Here is an 18,255-nt window from a genome sequence, read left to right as displayed (position 1 = left end):
CTTGGTGTGCCTTGAACTGTTATCCACATACATGCGCACCGTGCATACTGTAAGGGCTTATTACTATGCACCTGCTCTGGATTAGAGTGCGATCAGAACTCACTCTTATAAGGACTCTGCAAGCACACAGACTTTGCGAAGTATAATGCGCAGTACTGAGCATCTGACTTTACTAAGCTTCATAAGCTGTGTTGATACTCTGGTTCTTGACTGTTTCCTGTTTTCTTGACTCTGCTTTGCATTTCTTCTGATGTTCTGTTTGCACCTTGTATGTCTCTTGGCTGTTTCATGACCCTGTCTCTGCTTGACATTTTTGATCAGTTTGTCTACCTGTTTGTTAATAAAAACTCTTCCAGTGATTACATCCATCATCCACTCCATTACATAACAAAATGCTTCGCCAATACTATGGATGTGGCAGACGAAAGATGGCAGGCTGTGCAATGCCATGCCAGAGGCAGAGAGGAATGACACTGAAAAATTGAGGGGGAGGGGGCTAAGCCCCATAAGGCCAACACAGCAGCTGATGGGGATGCCTTCATGCCAGGGACCAGTGAAGATAAGACCATCGTGCCGCCATCAGGCTCCAAGGAGGACCAGAACATCACTCTGCCACCAGGCTCCAGGGAGGACGAGACCGTTGCTCTGCTACCAGGCTCCAATGAGGGCGAGACCATTGCTCCACCACCAGACTCCAAGGAAGACCAGACCATTGCTCTGCCACCAGGCTTCAATGAGGACAAAACCATCACTCTGCCATCAGACTCCAGCAAGGACAAGACCGTTGCTTCACCACCAGGCTCCAGCAAGGACAAGACCATTGCTTGCACTATGCCATATCACATTCCTGCTAACTGCCCGACTCACCCCAGGTATGTTCTGGCACACCTCAGAGACCATGCCATGGCATGGACTCACACCTCACCAGCCATGGGCTACTCGGGAACAAAGAGCATGTACAAGGTCCTCAGGGCCAAATACTCTTGGTCCCACATGCTCAATGACATGCATAGCTATATCTTGTCCTGTGCCGAATGTGGCCATACCAGAATGCCAGAGCCCATGCCAAAGACTATGCCTGTCTTTGTGTCCATGCCAGAGTCCAAGCCCATGCTAATGCCAGAGCTCATGCCAAGGTCAGAGTCTGAGCCAGAGTACAAGCCCACATTCATGCCTGAGTCCATGCCCATGTTCAGGTCAATGCCCATGCCAAGGTCCATGCACATACTCAAGCCCAGGTCTATACCTGAGTCCATGCACATGCTAACACCAGGGTCCACGTCCATGCTCAAGCCCATGTCCATGCCCAAGTCCATGCCTATGCTGACACCTGAGTCAATGCCTATGTTCAAGTCAATGCCCATGCTGACACCAGGGTCCATGCCCATGCTACCGCCTAATTCCATGCCAAAGTCTATGCCTGAGCCAATGCCAAAGTCTATGCCTGAGCCAATGCCAAAGTCTAAGCTTGTGCCCATGCCAAATCTAGGCTTAAGCCCATGCCCGAGTCTATGCTTGAGCCCATGACTATGCTCAAACCTATGTCCATGTCAAAACCATGCCTGAGTCTCCACCTGCATCCACAGCCCAGTCCAATTCCAAGCCTGAACCAAAGCCTTCACCTACATCCACACTCATATTCAAAGCCCGACCGGAACCCAAATGTCCACCTAAGCCCATTTTCCAGCACCATGTCCTTCCTGAGCCAGATCTGAGCTCTCAGGGGAGTTTATCCAGTTCTAGGTTATCATCCCCAGGGCCAACCAAGGAGGTTTTTAGCTCCCACAGGGAACTGTTTGGTGGGGGATCTGTCATGTCCATGCAAGTTTGCACTTGGTGCACCTCGAACTGTCACTCACGTACACATGCGATGCATGTAATATGTGCTGCAAGGACTAATTACTATTCACCTATTCTGGATTATACCATAATCACAGTGCACTCTTATAAGGACTGTGCAAGCACACAGACTTTGTGAAGTATACGTGCAATACTGAGTGTTTGACTTTATCAAGCCTGATATGCTGTGTTGATACTCTGGTTCTTGACATTGTTTTCTGTTTTCTTGACTCTGCTTTGCATTTCCTCTGATATTCTGTTTATGCCTGGTATGACCCTTGGCTGTTTCATGACCCTGCCTCTGCCTGATGTTTTTAATCTCTTTACCTGCCTGTTTTTTAATAAGCACTGTCATCTGTCATCCACTCCATTACATGACACAGTCTATGTCTTTAAAACCCATCACTTTTACCATTATGCCTGGCATCCATATTAGTCTGGAGTTTTTGAGCCCTTAAACTGGAGACGTTTGGACACACTGCTGGCCTCATTTTAGTTTGAATATTCAGATGTTCGAGCTCCCGTCACCAGTACACCAAGCTTGCTGGACTTTCCTTACCAAGATATCAATCACATTGTTTATACTTGTAAGTCTTTAACTAGACGGCCTTGAATTTTGACCTTTCCTGCTTCATGTATGAGGCATACTCAAACCTGTAATTTCAATTTTTCAGATTATAAAATAACTGTGTCCTGTCACAAATTATAATGCTGGATATTAAAATTAAGGACTTACAAGGTAAAATTAATTACTATTTTCTTTAGAAGTCGAGTTTGATTCTCAGTCCAGTTTGACTGATTGTTCTCACAACATGTCATACCTAAGTGTGCAACTAGTATGTTATTACATGTGTACAATAAAATAAAGCCTTGATATTAAAATTAATATTAAGGAGCACATGATTATAAACTTGAAAAGGAAACCAAATGCATGCCATCTATATGCTGCTTAATCATCTCAAAAGCATCTCAAAAGTAAAACACTTTTCTGCATTCGTGGTACAAACAGTTCAGGATCCTTCTGTGTAATGAACAAAACCAGACACTTCAAAACACCATATTCTTTCAGCTTAAACTGTACTACAAGGAAGCAAATGGTAATTATATTTGACCTGTTACAGAGGGGAGATGCCTTGAGGGAGATTTACAATTTCATATATTGCAAAGAAGTAGTGAATATATAAAACAATGAAAAGGCATCAGGAACGGCACTAAATATAGACTAACAAAAAGCCGGTTTCCGATAGCAAATTTTCGATCCCACATGGGGATCTTCTTCGGGCACTGTATTTAAACGTACAAACAGCAGTACACGGAGCGAATGAGAAAAGACAGGAAATGAGGGGTATATATAATGTATGTGTATACTGTATATACCCCTCATTTCCTGTCTTTTCTCATTCCGATATTCCCCATTAACCAAGAATATACATTGATGAACATAACACTTGATTTTGTTGAAATGATCACTGGAATTAACAGACACAAACAATAATGTTTATGAATGCGTTTACAGTTACCTTTTAAAGGCATCTGTGAAAATCTGGTGATATAAAAAACTAATTTTCTTATGTTGTAAAACATATAAAAACATTTTAATTTGGCTTTAACCATTTCCTTTGAATGGATTTGATTTTGTTTTTTAAATCATACTATCAAAATACTTTTGATTTGAAAAGGATCTGAAAAGTCATGAATACCTGCTAGGCTCTTTAGGGTTGTAAACAGTGTCATCATAGTCAAGATGTGGAGGAATGCAGTCACACATGTCAATGCGTCACGTTCTATAAAATGAGAAAAACACACAAACATTTTTACACAAGTGTAATCATGACACTGCTGTAACCTGAATTTTCAATGGACAAATAATTCACCACAAAACTACAGTAAAAGCACATTTAAAGCTAAAACACATGGTCATGCTTTTGTATTGATGATTTTTAGCTTCTTCCTCTTAGCTTGCTGATCAACTATGTTTTATCCAACTTTAAATAACACAATTATAAATTATTTTGTATCTGAAACCATGTGAGGATCATTCAATGGAAAAGCATCTCCGTTACCAATAAACAGTAATAAAACAGGACTGGTACTTACCTGTCGTATTATTCACCACAACATAATGGCTGTAGATTGACTCTGATGCACTTAGAACCTCCAGGATCATCAGCACTGATATCCAGATTAAAACTGCAAAAACAAACAACTGTTTTTACACACTTCACCTGACAGACCTTTCACTGGTCTCATTGAGGTTGTTAAATCTACTGCACACTCCATACCTGAATCTATGACACTTGTTACATTCTTATCAAAATGATAACTACAGCCAACTCCAGAATGATTGACCTCATTCATTAAAAAAATTTAACAGGAGTTTGGTCTGAAGTATCATGGCCTAATTCAAGATATCATTCATCTGAAAATAATCCATGATCCACCTCGATGTTTTGCAGTGGGATTGGGGGCTTTTCCTTGTATTCAGTCTCCTTCAGCAAACATGCCAATAGTGTTCATGGGCAACATTTTTATCTCATCTGACCACCAGTGAAATTCGAATCAGGTCTGATGTTCAGAAGCTTTTGTCTTTTATATAATAGGATATGGTTTGGAACGTAGCTGACACCAGGGGGTTAAGCTGATGCTACTCTAAGGTTTTCTCTTTGGAGTGACCTGTCGGGTTCTGGCTCAGCAATTGGTGGATAATTACCTGCACATGGTACCCCTGCATTCGACTAAAAGTTATTCCACCGACCGAGTAAGGGACAGTATATTCCTTTCCCCACCTATGGGTAAATAGGAACATGCTTAGATATGCAGATGACCAAGATGTCTAAATACCGCATCGCCCATCGTGCGGGTTACCAAGGGGCGCATCCCTCAGTGGTAAGTCAGGCTGAGATTGGAAAGTGTGTTACTGGCTGTGACAGTTCATCGCTGTCCACCATTCCATCTGGTATGATAAACCAAATTTCGACAGATAACATCAAACAGAAAGTTTGAAAGTAAGAAACTTTCACAAAACATTTCACAAAATGTCCCTTTTCAAAAGGACATCAAACTTGCATTGGTTGTCAAGGCTGCAATGGACCTTAACATTGATGTCCTAGCGATACAAGAAGTGCGATGTACATTTTCAGGTTACTTTGTATTCGACGATGATTCACTGAAAGGATGATAATGGGGTTGGAGTGGACATAAACGCAAACAAGAACATGGTGTTGGTATACTTCTTGCCCCTCATGTAAGACTTGATGCATTCCAGGAGCATCTCGCTGCCTGCATTCTATCAGCAACAATATGTGTCAAAAGTATGAAATTGTCAATCCTCAACGTGTATGCACCAACAGACATTACAAAATCTGAGTCAACGAAGCCCGCATTCTATTCTGCACTCAATAAAGCAAAAGAAAAGCTAGATGAAAACCCCAGTTACCAAATTGTTGCGCTAGGTGATTTTAATGCTACCATCCCATCTCATCCAAGATCAAAGAAAGTGGATCATGGGATTCAATTCTGGGACATAATAACTCTGATAAAGTCGAAACTAGTGACAATGGAGAGTGTATGCTAAAATGGTGCCTGAAAAATTATTTGAATAATTTAACTGATTGATGTGTGTGTGTGTATATGTGTGTATATATGTGTGTGTGTGTGTGTGTGTGTGTGTGTGTGTATATATATATATATATATATATATATATATATATATATATACATACACACACACACATATATATATATAAGAATGTTAATGCCCTCTCATCGGAGGTGGTTGGCCCACGTCCTTGAGAGGGAGTTGTCATGTAAGAGAACTGGATGATGGATGTAAATGCAGAAAGAGTGTTTCTTGAAAAACAGGCAGGCAAACTATACAAAAACATAAGACAACGGCAGAGTCATCAAATGGGCAATGGTCTAACAAGGCACAAACAGAGTGATGGAGGCAAAGATGAAAGGCAGAGTCCAAGTTACAAAACAGAGTCAGAACCAGAGAAGCTGTACAATAAACAAATGCTTTGCTAATGTGAGACAGTAAGTACAGTGTGTATACCTCATGAAGTCTGTGTGTCAAGAGACTCTTTTTATGCATGCACTATGATTTTGTTCTAATCCGGAGCAGGTGCATGGTAATTAGTCCTAATGGTGCTGCGCTTGCATCGTCTGTGGTGGGTCAGTGCATTCTTTGCCCATGCAGTCTTTCACAGAGCGGTGAACCCCTCCCCATCTTTACTTCTGAGAGGCTCCACCTCTCTGGGATGCTCTTTTTATACCCAATCATCTTAGTGACCTGTCCTTGAGTTCCAGTTGACTCAGTTCCCCTCTGAACATGCCAAAGTGGCATACATTGCCTCTCTGCTTGTTGGGAGAGCCCTGGAATGGGCCACTCACATTTGGCATCAACAATCCCCTATCTGTTCAGACAGCAAGGCCTTCATTTCTTTGCTAGAGAGTGTGTTTGACCATCCAGTGAGTGGGAGAGAGGCTGCACAACATCTCATCATGCTCAAGCAAGGTCAGCATTCGGTGGCGGATTATGCCATCAAGTTCTGGACTCTGGTGACAGAGATTCACTGGCAAGGCGGCCCTTCTCACCCTCTACAACCTCACACACACTTCCTGACCTTTCCAAGCTCCTTCTACATTACCATGACCTAGCAGAGGTGTTCATCAAGACTAAGGTTCCCACCTTGCCTCCTTATTGTTCATATGACTGTGCAATTGAGCTTCTGCCTGGCACCATGCCCCCTAGAGGAAGGCTGTACTCATTATCGGCACCAGAGACTAAAGCTATGGAAGAATACATCCAGGAGGCCCTGAGCAATGGATTCACCTGACCAAGCATGTCTCCTGCTGGAGCTGGGTTCTTCTTTGTTGGCAAGAAAAATGGGGGGCTTAGTCCTTGTATTGATTACAGAGGCCTCAACAAGATCATGGTGAAGAACAAATATCTATTGCCCTTAATGTCCACAGCCTTTGACAGACTTGGGGGGGGGCAAGATTTTCTCCAAACCAGATCTAAGAAAGGCATATAATTTGATTCATATTTGCAAGGGAGATGAATGGAAAATGGCATTCAATGCCCTGAGCAGACATTATGAGTATCTCATAATGCCTTTTGGTCTGTCTAATAGTCCTGCTGTCTTCCAAGCTTTTGTAAATGATGTTTTAAGAGAGATATTGAATTGCTTGGTTTTTGTTTAGCTGGATGACATCCTTATCTTCATATCCAGCATGTCAGAGAGGTTCTTCTGTGGCTGCTTCAGAATAACTTGTATGTCAAATTGGAGAAGTGTAAGTTCCACACCACCCAGACTACCTTCTTGGGGTATTGTGTCAGTCCTGGTGGTATTGCCATGGATTCGGAGAAGGTGAAAGCTATCACTGAGTGGCCTAGCCCTACCAACCTGAAGCAGGTCCAACAATTTTTAGGATTTGCCAACTTCTATAGAAGATTCATCCGCAATTTCAGCACAGTGGTAGCCCCAATCACCACACTCACTAAAGGGGCTCCTTTAGTGCAGTCTATGCAGTCTAAGGTTTTAGAGATTGTCTGGATGCCTGCAGCACAGGAAGCCTTTGAGGAATTGAGACTCAGGTTCACCACTGCCCCCATCTTGGCACATCCCAGTCCTGACTTACCTTTGGGGAGGTAGATGCCTCTGATGTCAGAGCAGGAGCCATCCTCTCCCAGAGGTTAAAAAGTGATGGCAAAGTACACCCTTGCACCTTTTTTCATGATGATTCTTAAGGGCAGAGCAAAATTATGATGTAGGCAACCGTGAACTATTAGCAGTCAAACTGGCAATGGAGGAATAGAGACAGTGGTTAGAGGGGGCAGCACATCCATTCATGGGCCAGACTGATCACAAGAACTTAGAGTACATTAAGGAGGCTAAGTGCTTGAATCCCCGCCAAGCTAGGTGGTCACTGTTTTTTTTTTTTACCAGATTTAACTTTACTTTGTCTTACCATCCAGGTTCCAGAAACACCAAAGCAGATGCTCTCTCACATAAATTCGACCCCTCCAAAGAGGACCGTGTCCCTGAACCTATCCTTCCTTCAGTTCACATTGTAGATCCTGTGAGAATTGCCATAGAAGAGAAGGTACGTCAAGCCCAGGGTGCAGCATCAGCACCCGAAGACACCCCTGAAGGTTGCCTGTTTGTTCCCTAGTCTATGCAGTCTAAGGTTTTACAGTGGGGACACAGTTCCAGATTAATGAGCCACATTGTAGATCCTGTGAGAATCGCCATAGAAGAGAAGGTATGTCAAGCCCAGGGTGCAACATCAGCACCTGAAGACACCCCTGAAGGTTGCCTGTTTGTTCCCTAGTCTATTCAGTCTAAGGTTTTACAGTGGGGACACAGCTCCAGATTAGTGAGCCATTCAGGTGCAGACCAAACTTTGGAGCTCATCCAGAGGCATTTTTGGTGGCCAAAGATGACTACTGATGTCAAGGAGTTTATGGCAGCCTGCCAGATCTGTTCCTGCCAAAAAGCCTCCACACAATGCCCAGCTGGACTTTTGCATCTACTTTCCATCCCTCACTGCCCCGATCCCACATTTCTATGGATTTCATCACAGGGCTTCCTGAGTCCAGAGGTAATATGGCAATTTTGGTCATTGTGGATTGTTTTTCAAAGGCCGCTCACTTTGTTCCTTTGCAGAGACTCCCTTCTGCCAAGGAAACTGCTAACATCATTATACAGGAAGTGGTATATTATCATGGAGTGCCAGAAGATGTGGTGTCAGACCAGGGTCCAAAATTCTCCTCACATTTTTGAAAGGCATTTTGGACTTGAACACTTCTGTGAGCCTCTCCTCGGGCTACCATCCAGAGTCCAATGGTCAAACAGAGAGAATCAATCAGGAATTGAAGAAGTACCTGAGGTGCATCGCTGCTGAGAATCCATCTACTTGGAGCCAGAACTTGATGTGGGCAGAGATGGCACATAATCAACTGGTGTCCTCTTCTACAGGGATGTCTCCATTTGAGGTCCAGTATGGGTTCCAGCCCCCCCCCCCCTTCCTGAACAGCAGAAGGTAGTGGCAGTGCCATCAGCAGAAGCAACAGTCATACATTGCAGACAGGCATAGAAAAAGGCTTGTCAGACCGTGTTAAAGATGTTGACTCATCATCTAAAGCAGGCCAATAGAAGGCGACAACGGGGACCATCTTTCCAAGTGGGACAGAAGGTCTGACTGTCCACTAAAAATCTGCCACTATGGACAGAAGTTCACTCCATGGTACAGTGGTCCATTTCGCATCATGCAAAGAATTAATGCAGTGGCTTACCAACTGGCTATTCCAGGGGCCCTTCAGGTGTGTCCTGTTTTTCATGTCTCTTTGCTAAAGAGAGTGCATACTTCTCCCTCATCTCCTCTGGTGTCTTATCTCCCTCCCCCTCATATGGTTGCAGGTGGTCCCATATACACAGTCCATAAGCTATTGGACTCCTGCTGAGTTGGATGTGGTTGGCAGTACCTGGTGAATTGGAAGGGCTATGGACCAGAGGAGTGCTCATGGGTTCCCTCTAGACACATCTTGGACCCTGGCCTCATACAGGACTTCCACACTGCTCACCCTGATTGTCCTGGACCAGCGGGAGCTGGTTGTTGGAGGGGGGCTACTGTCAGACTTCGCACAGTTCTTGGTGGTCAACACTAGGTTGAGACAGTCTTCCAGAACACTTTTTATCTGAGCTTCTATGAGTGGATTCACCTGGTGGTCACACGACTCGTTTGCTGGGATTTAAACTTAGCTGAGATAAGCCTCAGTGCTCAGTCATGATCTTTCTGTGTGTGGTCAACCTCTTGTGGTGGATTCTACTCAGCCCACCTTCCTTGAGGATTACTTTGGTTTGATTGCTCTTCGTAAGTGGACTTACTTCTCGCTTTGTGGATATTTCTCTCGTGGACTGCATTCTCTGATGCCTCTCTGATTGTGGATTAATCAGAAAGCCCTGGACCTTTATGTTGATGGACTGAACTCTCTTGTCTGGTAACTTTCTCCACTTCTGGATTCTCTGGAATCATTTCTTCCCTATGCTGTTTGAACCTTATAAATGCCGAATTTTAAGCCTAGCCTCTTGTGAACTGCCTACTTTTTGGATTAAAACACTGCATTATCTGACTCTTCTCTGTCTCTGTGTCTGTGCTCAAAATCACATTTTGACAAACTGTCTGTGGAGTCAAGGTAAAATAATATGGTTATGAATGCATATTACATCAAATATAATGTAAAGTTTGTAATGCTTGATTGGCAAAAAATAAATGAAGTAAAATAGGTCAAATAAAGTATTATATGATGTACTTACATGGAAATTTCCAAATATCATGACACAAAAACCAAATAAACGCCAAAAGTGAAAATCCAACCACAATCATATTGCCTGTAAAACAGAGAATGTGAAATGTTACTTACATTAATAACACTTTTCCTTGAGAAGGTTCAGTTTTAAACTGAAATTATTGTTTGTGCTTGTAATTAGGATAATGAAGCTAATATGCTTCACTGAATACATTCAGACTCATTACATGCACATACATACATACATACATGATAGCTGTCTACTCATTAGACGAGCAAGACCATCGCTGACAAGTTGACCTATGGCTGATTATTCCTACGCACATGAGATTGACAGTGACTTTTGAAGCCAGCGAGTGATTTACAGAGTTTGCCACAAATACTGCAAACTAGGTCTGTGGTTGTGGCCTGATGGTTGGTTTCGTCGGGTAGAGGATCTTTATGAGTTTTGAAATGTCTTGTAAGTCCAGATCTGCTCTTGCAGACTTTGCCATAGACATGATACATAAGTGGGTCTGCTGGAAAGAACTGAGTATAGTCTGTAAGGGGGTGGTCTGTATGACTTCTGAGATGGCTTCGAAGCCCTGCATTTGACAAGTAAATATGGCCACACTCATTACAGCAGAACCGAGGTACATCTATATCTACTTTCTCTCCTTTGCTGTCAGCTCTTTTGGTTTTGTCCCAGCCTGTTGACTTAGCATGGAATGAATGACAGCCTCCATGTATCTGTTTCCTCCAAGTATTTCTATCGCCAGCCTGTTCTTCCCAGTTTATGATATTAAGATCAAATTTTAACAGGGAATCTTTAACACAGTCTTTGAAATGCTTCTTAGGTTTTTGTTGAGGTTTCTTTCCCTCAGCTAGCTCTCTGTAAAACATCTGCTTGGCGACACGGCTGTCATCCAGCCGAACCAGATATCCCACCCAACGAAGGTGGTGCTTGTGTATTTGCGCTTCTATGCTGCGTGTATCGGCTCGCTCCAGTACTTCTGTGTCTGGAACATGCATGATGCGCTGGATGCCAAGGATTGATTGCAGACAACACTGATGAAAGCACTCCAGAAAATCTAAATGTTTCCTATAAGTCACCCATGTCTCACAAGAATATAGAAGGTTTGTAAGAACACAAGCATCATAGACATCTAATTTTTTTTCTTCTTCAAGCCTTTCTGAGACCATACACAGTCTTGAAGAGGAGAAAAGGCATCAGTGGCTTTCTTAAGCAGGAGAGAGATTTCATCATCAAGGGAACATTGATGATTTATCACGATACCGAGGTAGGTAAACTTATTAATGACTTTCAGCTTCTTCCCATCCACATAAATGGAAGGTTCTACATAGGCTGTGCCTAGAGCTGGTTGAAACATGATGACTGTCTTATCCAAACTGATTATCAGACCAAAAGCTTTGCATGACTTGGACAACCTGTCCATGAAACATTGCACATCAGCAGCAGTGTGGGAGACCAGGTCACAGTCATCAGCATAAAGGAGATCGCAGACAATAGTTAGAAGAACTTTCAATTTAGCTGAAAAGCGACATATGTTGAAAAGCTTGCCTGCACTACGATACCACACATACACACCTTGGTCACAGTTATTGAAGGCATCCATAAGAACCATGGAAAAGAAGATGGAGAACAAAGCTGGTGCAACTAGAGCTCCCTGCTTAAAACTATTCTCCACTTTTATGGGTTCAGACATGATGCCACCGACAATTACGGAAGCTTTCATGTCATCATGGAAGGACTTGACCAGGTTTACAAAGTGTGGGGGGCAGCCAAGCTTTCCAAGAATAATCCAGAGTGCTTCTCTGTTGACCATATCAAATGCCTTCGTGAGATCGTCAAAGACCTGATACAAGCACTGGCCCTGCTCTACACATTTTTCTTGGATTTGGTGTGCTGTGAATATCATGTCTGTTGTTCCTTTGTTTGTTCTAAAACTGCACTGGAATTCTGGGAGGACTATAACACAGATATGGGCATTCAGTCTGGAAAGAATTATGCCAGACAAGATCTTTTCAGCTGGACATAATAGTGCTATGCCTCTATAGTGCTCACATGGACACCCTTGCCCTTGTACAGAGGAATCAAAATAGCATCCCTCCATTCTTTTGGGACTACTCCATGGGTCCAGATGTCTAAGATAACTCTGAACATGATATCAGTTAAGTGCTCTCCTCCAAACCAAAATATCTCGGCAAACAATCCATCTTGACAAGCTGCTTTTCCAAGATTTAGCTTTGCAATGGAGTTGCATACCTCTTCCATAGTGGGTGGCATTTCCATTGTGTAGGCTATAAGCTGTTGAGCTATGGTATCTAAAACTGCAGGATCCACATACAGTGGGGCAAAAAAGTATTTAGTCAGCCAGCAATTGTGCAAGTTCTCCCACTTAAAAAGATGAGAGAGGCCTGTAATTTTCATCATAGGTACACTTCAACTATGAGAGACAGAATGGGGGGAAAGAATCCAGGAAATCACATTGTAGGATTTTTAATGAATTAATTGGTAAATTCCTTGGTAAAATAAGTATTTGGTCACCTACAAACAAGCAAGATTTCTGGCTCTAACAGACCTGTAACAACTTCTTTAAGAGGCTCCTCTGTCCTCCACTCGTTACCTGTATTAATGGCACCTGTTTGAACTCGTTATCAGTATAAAAGACACCTGTCCACAACCTCAAATAGTCACACTCCAAACTCCACTATGGCCAAGACCAAAGAGCTGTCAAAGGACACCAGAAACAAAATTGTAGACCTGCACCAGGCTGGGAAGACTGAATCTGCAACAGGTAAGCAGCTTGGTGTGAAGAAATCAACTGTGGGAGCAATTATTAGAAAATGGAAGACATACAAGACCACTGATAATCTCCCTCGATCTGGGGCTCCACGCAAGATCTCACCCCGTGGGGTCAAAATGATCACAAGAACGGTGAGCAAAAATCCCAGAACTACACGGGGAGACCTAGTGAATGACCTGCAGAGAGCTGGGACCAAAGTAACAAAGGCTACCATCAGTAACACACTACGCCGCCAGGGACTCAAATCCTGCAGTGCCAGACGTGTCCCCCTGCTTAAGCCAGTACATGTCCAGGCCAGTCTGAAGTTTGCTAGAGAGCATTTGGATGATCCAGAAGAGGATTGGGAGAATGTCATATGGTCAGATGAAACCAAAATAGAACTTTTTGGTAAAATCTCAACTTGTCGTGTTTGGAGGAGAAAGAATGCTGAGTTGCATCCAAAGAACACCATACCTACTGTGAAGCATGGGGGTGGAAACATCATGTTTTGGGGCTGTTTTTCTGCAAAGGGACCAGGACGACTGATCCGTGTAAAGGAAAGAATGAATGGGGCTATGTATCGTGAGATTTTGAGTGAAAACCTCCTTTCATCAGCAAGGGCATTGAAGATGAAACATGGCTGGGTCTTTCAGCATGACAATGATCCCAAACACACCGCCTGGGCAATGAAGGAGTGGCTTCGTAAGAAGCATTTCAAGGTCCTGGAGTGGCCTAGCCAGTCTCCAGATCTCAACCCCATAGAAAATCTTTGGAGGCAGTTGAAAGTCCGTGTTGCCCAGCGACAGCCCCAAAACATCACTGCTCTAGAGGAGATCTGCATGGAGGAATGGGCCAAAATACCAGCAACAGTGTGTGAAAACCTTGTGAAGTCTTACAGAAAACGTTTTACCTCTGTCATTGCCAACAAAGGGTATATAACAAAGTATTGAGATGAACTTTTGTTATTGACCAAATACTTATTTTCCACCATTATTTGCAAATAAATTCTTTAAAAATCAGACAATGTGATTTTCTGGATTTTTTTTTCCTCATTTTGTCTCTCATAGTTGAGGTATAACTATGATGAAAATTACAGGCCTCTCTTATCTTTTTAAGTGGGAGAACTTGCACAATTGGTGACTGACTAAATACTTTTTTGCCCCACTGTATGATTCTCTATTCAAGAGCTCAGATAAGTGTTCTTTCCATCAACTGATTATTTTGTCCATCGTCGTGCACACCTCCTTGCCATCTTTTGACCTCAGAGGAGTAATTCTTGCTGCATGAGGCCCAAAGGCTTGCTTAATTAGGGTATACAGCTCCTTGCTGTTTTTTGATTCAGCAGCAGGCTGCATCTCTGCTGCAAGATTTGACCACCATGTGTCCTACATTGTCCGCAGAGTGCGCTGTACATCAGCCTTAGCTTGCTTAAATTCCTCATTCAGTTGCTTTCTCTGAGTCTCTGATAGATTTTTCTGCATAAGGTGTTTATGTAACTTGTTCTTGGTAGAAAGAGTGGCACTTACGGCTTGACCATTTTCATCAAACCAGTCTCGGGATTTGGAAGACACAGTGCTAACATCCTTAGTGACATTGTAGATTTGCTCATGGGTAACCTTCCATGAGTTGGAGTATGTCACTGTGCCAAGTCTTTCCTGCAAGATGGCCTGTGTATCTGATGAGTAAAGTTGGGCAACATCCAGAGGTTTAGGAAGCTTAACTGTCTTACATGACCAAGCAGCAGGCTTTATGACCAAACGCATCTTCGATCTAACAAGAGCATGATCTGTCCAGCAGTCTGCTCCATGCAAGGAAGGGACACTGCAGACATCTTGCATGTCACACTTACGCACGATTACATAGTCTGGCAAGTGCCATTATTTAGATCTTGGGTGCATCCATGTTGTTACATGGTCACCCTTATGCTGAAATTGTGTGCTAGAAATAAACAACTGAAACTCGGTGCACAGTTCAAGCAGCAGTAAACCATTGTTGTTTACGTTGCCTACACCATAACACCCAATGTAACTCCATGTCTGCCAATCCTTGCCAACTATGTTATTAATATCGCCAAGAAGGACAATCTTATCAGAATTCAGAATAGATTGCAATACATTCCATAGGTCTTCATAAAAGAGATTCTTATAGTCCTCAACACTCACGAGGGTAGGTGCATAGATGCTGATCAAGGTTGCGTATCTACCTCCACTTAGATGAAGACAGGGCATCATGATTCTGTCAGTGGTACCACAGGGCAATTCACACAGCTTGGAGACCACGGTGTTGCGGATCACAAATCCAACACCTGCTTCTCTGTGATCTTCTAGCTTCCTTCCTTTCCAGAAAAAGGTACAACCCCCAGCAGTTTCTTGAATTTGCCCATCGTCAGAAAGCAGGGTCTCCAAGAGAGCAACTATGTCAACATAATCCTTTTTGAGTTCTTTGCAAATCAAGGCAGTTCGTCGTGCAGGTGAGGCTCCCTCAGGATTGTCAAGGAGGGTCATTACATTCCAACAGGATATATTAAGCTTAACATTTGATCTAGTGTTTTGAGTGCAAAGTGGACATTCGCCAGCTGCGATAAACTGGCCAGATGGAAAAGGAGCAGGCAATGTTTGGGTCACCTTTCCTAGACCCCTCCAAATTTACTGGTGAGCAGTGCTCTCCTGAAAAGGGCTGCTCAGTCACCCTTGGAGCAACCGAAAGTCATCTCTGCCCCATACTGATGAACTACTGACTTTGTATCTGCCAAGGGCAGCCGGTGTGCAGATTGGCAGCTACGTACCTCCAGCCCATCAGGGCTGCATCACCACCTTCCGATCACCACTGGGCTTGAAAGTCAACATGAGATCTCGTGTCAGCAATGCCTGTGAAAGGGTTTTAAGTCATGTGTGGCTTGCACAACACCGCAATGACTCTCACTAGCGATACTAACAACCCAGAGACAAGCAAAGTGCAAGCTATCCAGCTTAGTACAGCAGCAGGTTTTATATACAAGTTAGCCTTCTCCTAGAGGGATGCCTTGACAAAGACTAGGGGCCCCACACTCTCAGCGGGCTTACTGCACCCTCAGACAGCAACCCGAGTATTTCTATGTCCCGGCGCATAGTGATGGCTTTTGAAATCAGAGTGAGCCCTCTCCTAGACAGACTGCCAACCTGTCTAGGAGAGACACATGCCATTTGGAGCATTTTAAAATCTCATCTCATCTCATTATCTCTAGCCACTTTATCCTGTTCTACAGGGTCGCAGGCAAGCTGGAGTCTATCCCAGCTGACTACGGGCGAAAGGCGGGGTACACCCTGGACAAGTCGCCAGGTCATCACAGGGCTGACACATAGACGCAGACAACCATTCACACTCACATTCACACCTACGGTCAATTTAGAGTCACCAGTTAACCTAACCTGCATGTCTTTGGACTGTGGGGGAAACCGGAGCACCCAGAGGAAACCCACGCAGACATGGGGAGAACATGCAAACTCCGCACAGAAAGGCCCTCACTGGCCACGGGGTTTGAACCCGGACCTTCTTGCTGTGAGGCGACAGCACTAACCACTACACCACCATGCTGCCCTGCATTTTAAAATTTAAAACTTTTATACATACATACATACATGGACACAAGTGTTCTACTGGGAAATATGCTACTTGTATTTTTCATACGAACTACATCTGGGACATTGAGTGAGTGTTTGTTTGTTTTTTAACATAGACATGAGTGTTTTACTGTTGTACTGGGGGCAGCCATGGCCTGAAGGTTAGAGAAGCAGCCTTGGCTCCAAAAGGTCACTTGTTCAATTCCTAGGACTGGCAGGAAAAATGTGAGGGGAGTTGAATGAATGAACAGCACTTTTCTCTCCCACTGTATCATGGCTGACATGCCCTTGAGCAAGGCACCTATCTTCCAACTGCTCCCCAGATGCTGTAGCATAGCTGCCCATTGCTCTGGGTGTGTGGGCATGTTCATTGCTCACTTGTGCATGCATGAGTGTTCACTGCTTCAGATGGGTTAAATGCAGAGAAGGAATTTTGCTGTGCTTGAGTGTACATGTGATAAATAAAGTCTTCTTCTTGAAATACACCACATATTTTTCATACAAACTACATCTGGGACATCGAGAACTATAACCGTGATATATTTTTCAAGATCATATTCACATTCCAGAGGTTTTCAGTGGGGTTCAGGTCTAGAGATTGAGCTGGCCATGACAGGGTCTTGATCTTGTGGTCCTCCATCCACACCTTGATTGACATGGCTGTGTGGCATAGAGCATTGTCCTGCTGAAAAACTGAATCCTCAGAGTTAGGGAACATTGTCAGAGCAGAAGGAAGTAAGTTTCCTTCCAGGATAACCTTGTACATGGCTTGATTCATGTGTCCTTCACAAACAAAAATCTGCCCCATTCCAGCCTTGCTGGAGCACCCCCAGATCATCACCAATCATCTACCAAATTTCACAATGGGTGTGAGACACTGTGGCTTGTAGGCTTCTCCAGGTCTCCGTCTAACCATTAGACAACCAGGTGATGGGAAAAGCTGAAAATTGGACTCATCAGAGAAGATGACCTTACTCCAGTCCTCTATGGTCCAATTCTTATGGTCTTTAGCAAATCTCAGCCTGGCTCTTCTTTGCTTCTCATTGATGGTTTTTTTCTAGCTTTGCATGACTAACCCTGCCCAGAGGAGCCTATTTTGAACTGTCCTTGCCATGCACATAACCCAAGCTGCCATTTGCCATTCTTTTTGTCAGTCACTTGATGTCATTCTATGCTTGTTGAGTGACATTCGAAGGAGTTGACAATTATCCCAGTCAGTGGAGAGTCATTTTTGCCCTTGCCAGTCTGTAACTTTGTTGTCTCCAATGTCTGCTGCTTGACCTTGTTCTTATGAACTGTTGTCTTTGAATTTTTTGAGGATGGAAGCAACTTGACACTCACTGTATTCCTCTGCCAGTAAAGCCAGAATTGAACCCTTATTTTTCTTGCTCAAATCTTTTCTTTTTAACTCTTTTGGCATGATGAATAGATATTTTTCTATTCCAATTAAATTTAAGGTACTACAAACACTGTTTTTGCCATCCAAACTGATTCTATTGCAAAAGAATAGTGATAACCACAGCAGTGGTTTTTATACTTTTCCTTGTTAAATAAGATTTGGTTCAGATGATCACCAAATCAGTACCTGGCTTCCAGTTATGGCACTGTGCTGAGCCGACATGTATCAGACCTCCCATGAAAATTTGGATAGTAAACTAACCAGATAGCTTGTACTGAAGTAGTGAACAGTCACAATTTGTGTTTAAACATAACTAAC

At 43.4% G+C, this 18,255-nt stretch overlaps 1 protein-coding gene across 6 annotated transcripts in view; it reads right to left on the bottom strand.

Moving 5' to 3' along the window:
- The window catches only part of LOC132897980 (uncharacterized), a 127,429-nt gene that overhangs the window by 50,600 nt on the left and 58,574 nt on the right, over positions 1 to 18,255 (bottom strand). For 5 of the 6 annotated variants that reach the window (XM_060939297.1, XM_060939299.1, XM_060939296.1 and 2 more), the window contains exons 10-12: positions 10,161 to 10,235; positions 3,937 to 4,029; positions 3,540 to 3,623 (exon numbers count right to left, since the gene is read on the bottom strand). In XM_060939297.1, the coding sequence (XP_060795280.1) occupies positions 3,540 to 3,623; positions 3,937 to 4,029; positions 10,161 to 10,235 (252 nt within the window). The remainder of the gene's footprint in view (positions 1 to 3,539; positions 3,624 to 3,936; positions 4,030 to 10,160; positions 10,236 to 18,255) is intronic. The other variant, XM_060939300.1, reaches the window with a different exon arrangement.

This window comes from Neoarius graeffei, chromosome 14, assembly GCF_027579695.1.
Source record: "Neoarius graeffei isolate fNeoGra1 chromosome 14, fNeoGra1.pri, whole genome shotgun sequence".
Taxonomy (NCBI): domain Eukaryota; kingdom Metazoa; phylum Chordata; class Actinopteri; order Siluriformes; family Ariidae; genus Neoarius; species Neoarius graeffei.
Note: the sequence above shows the minus strand (reverse complement) of the source record. Positions and strands in the feature narration are given on the sequence as shown.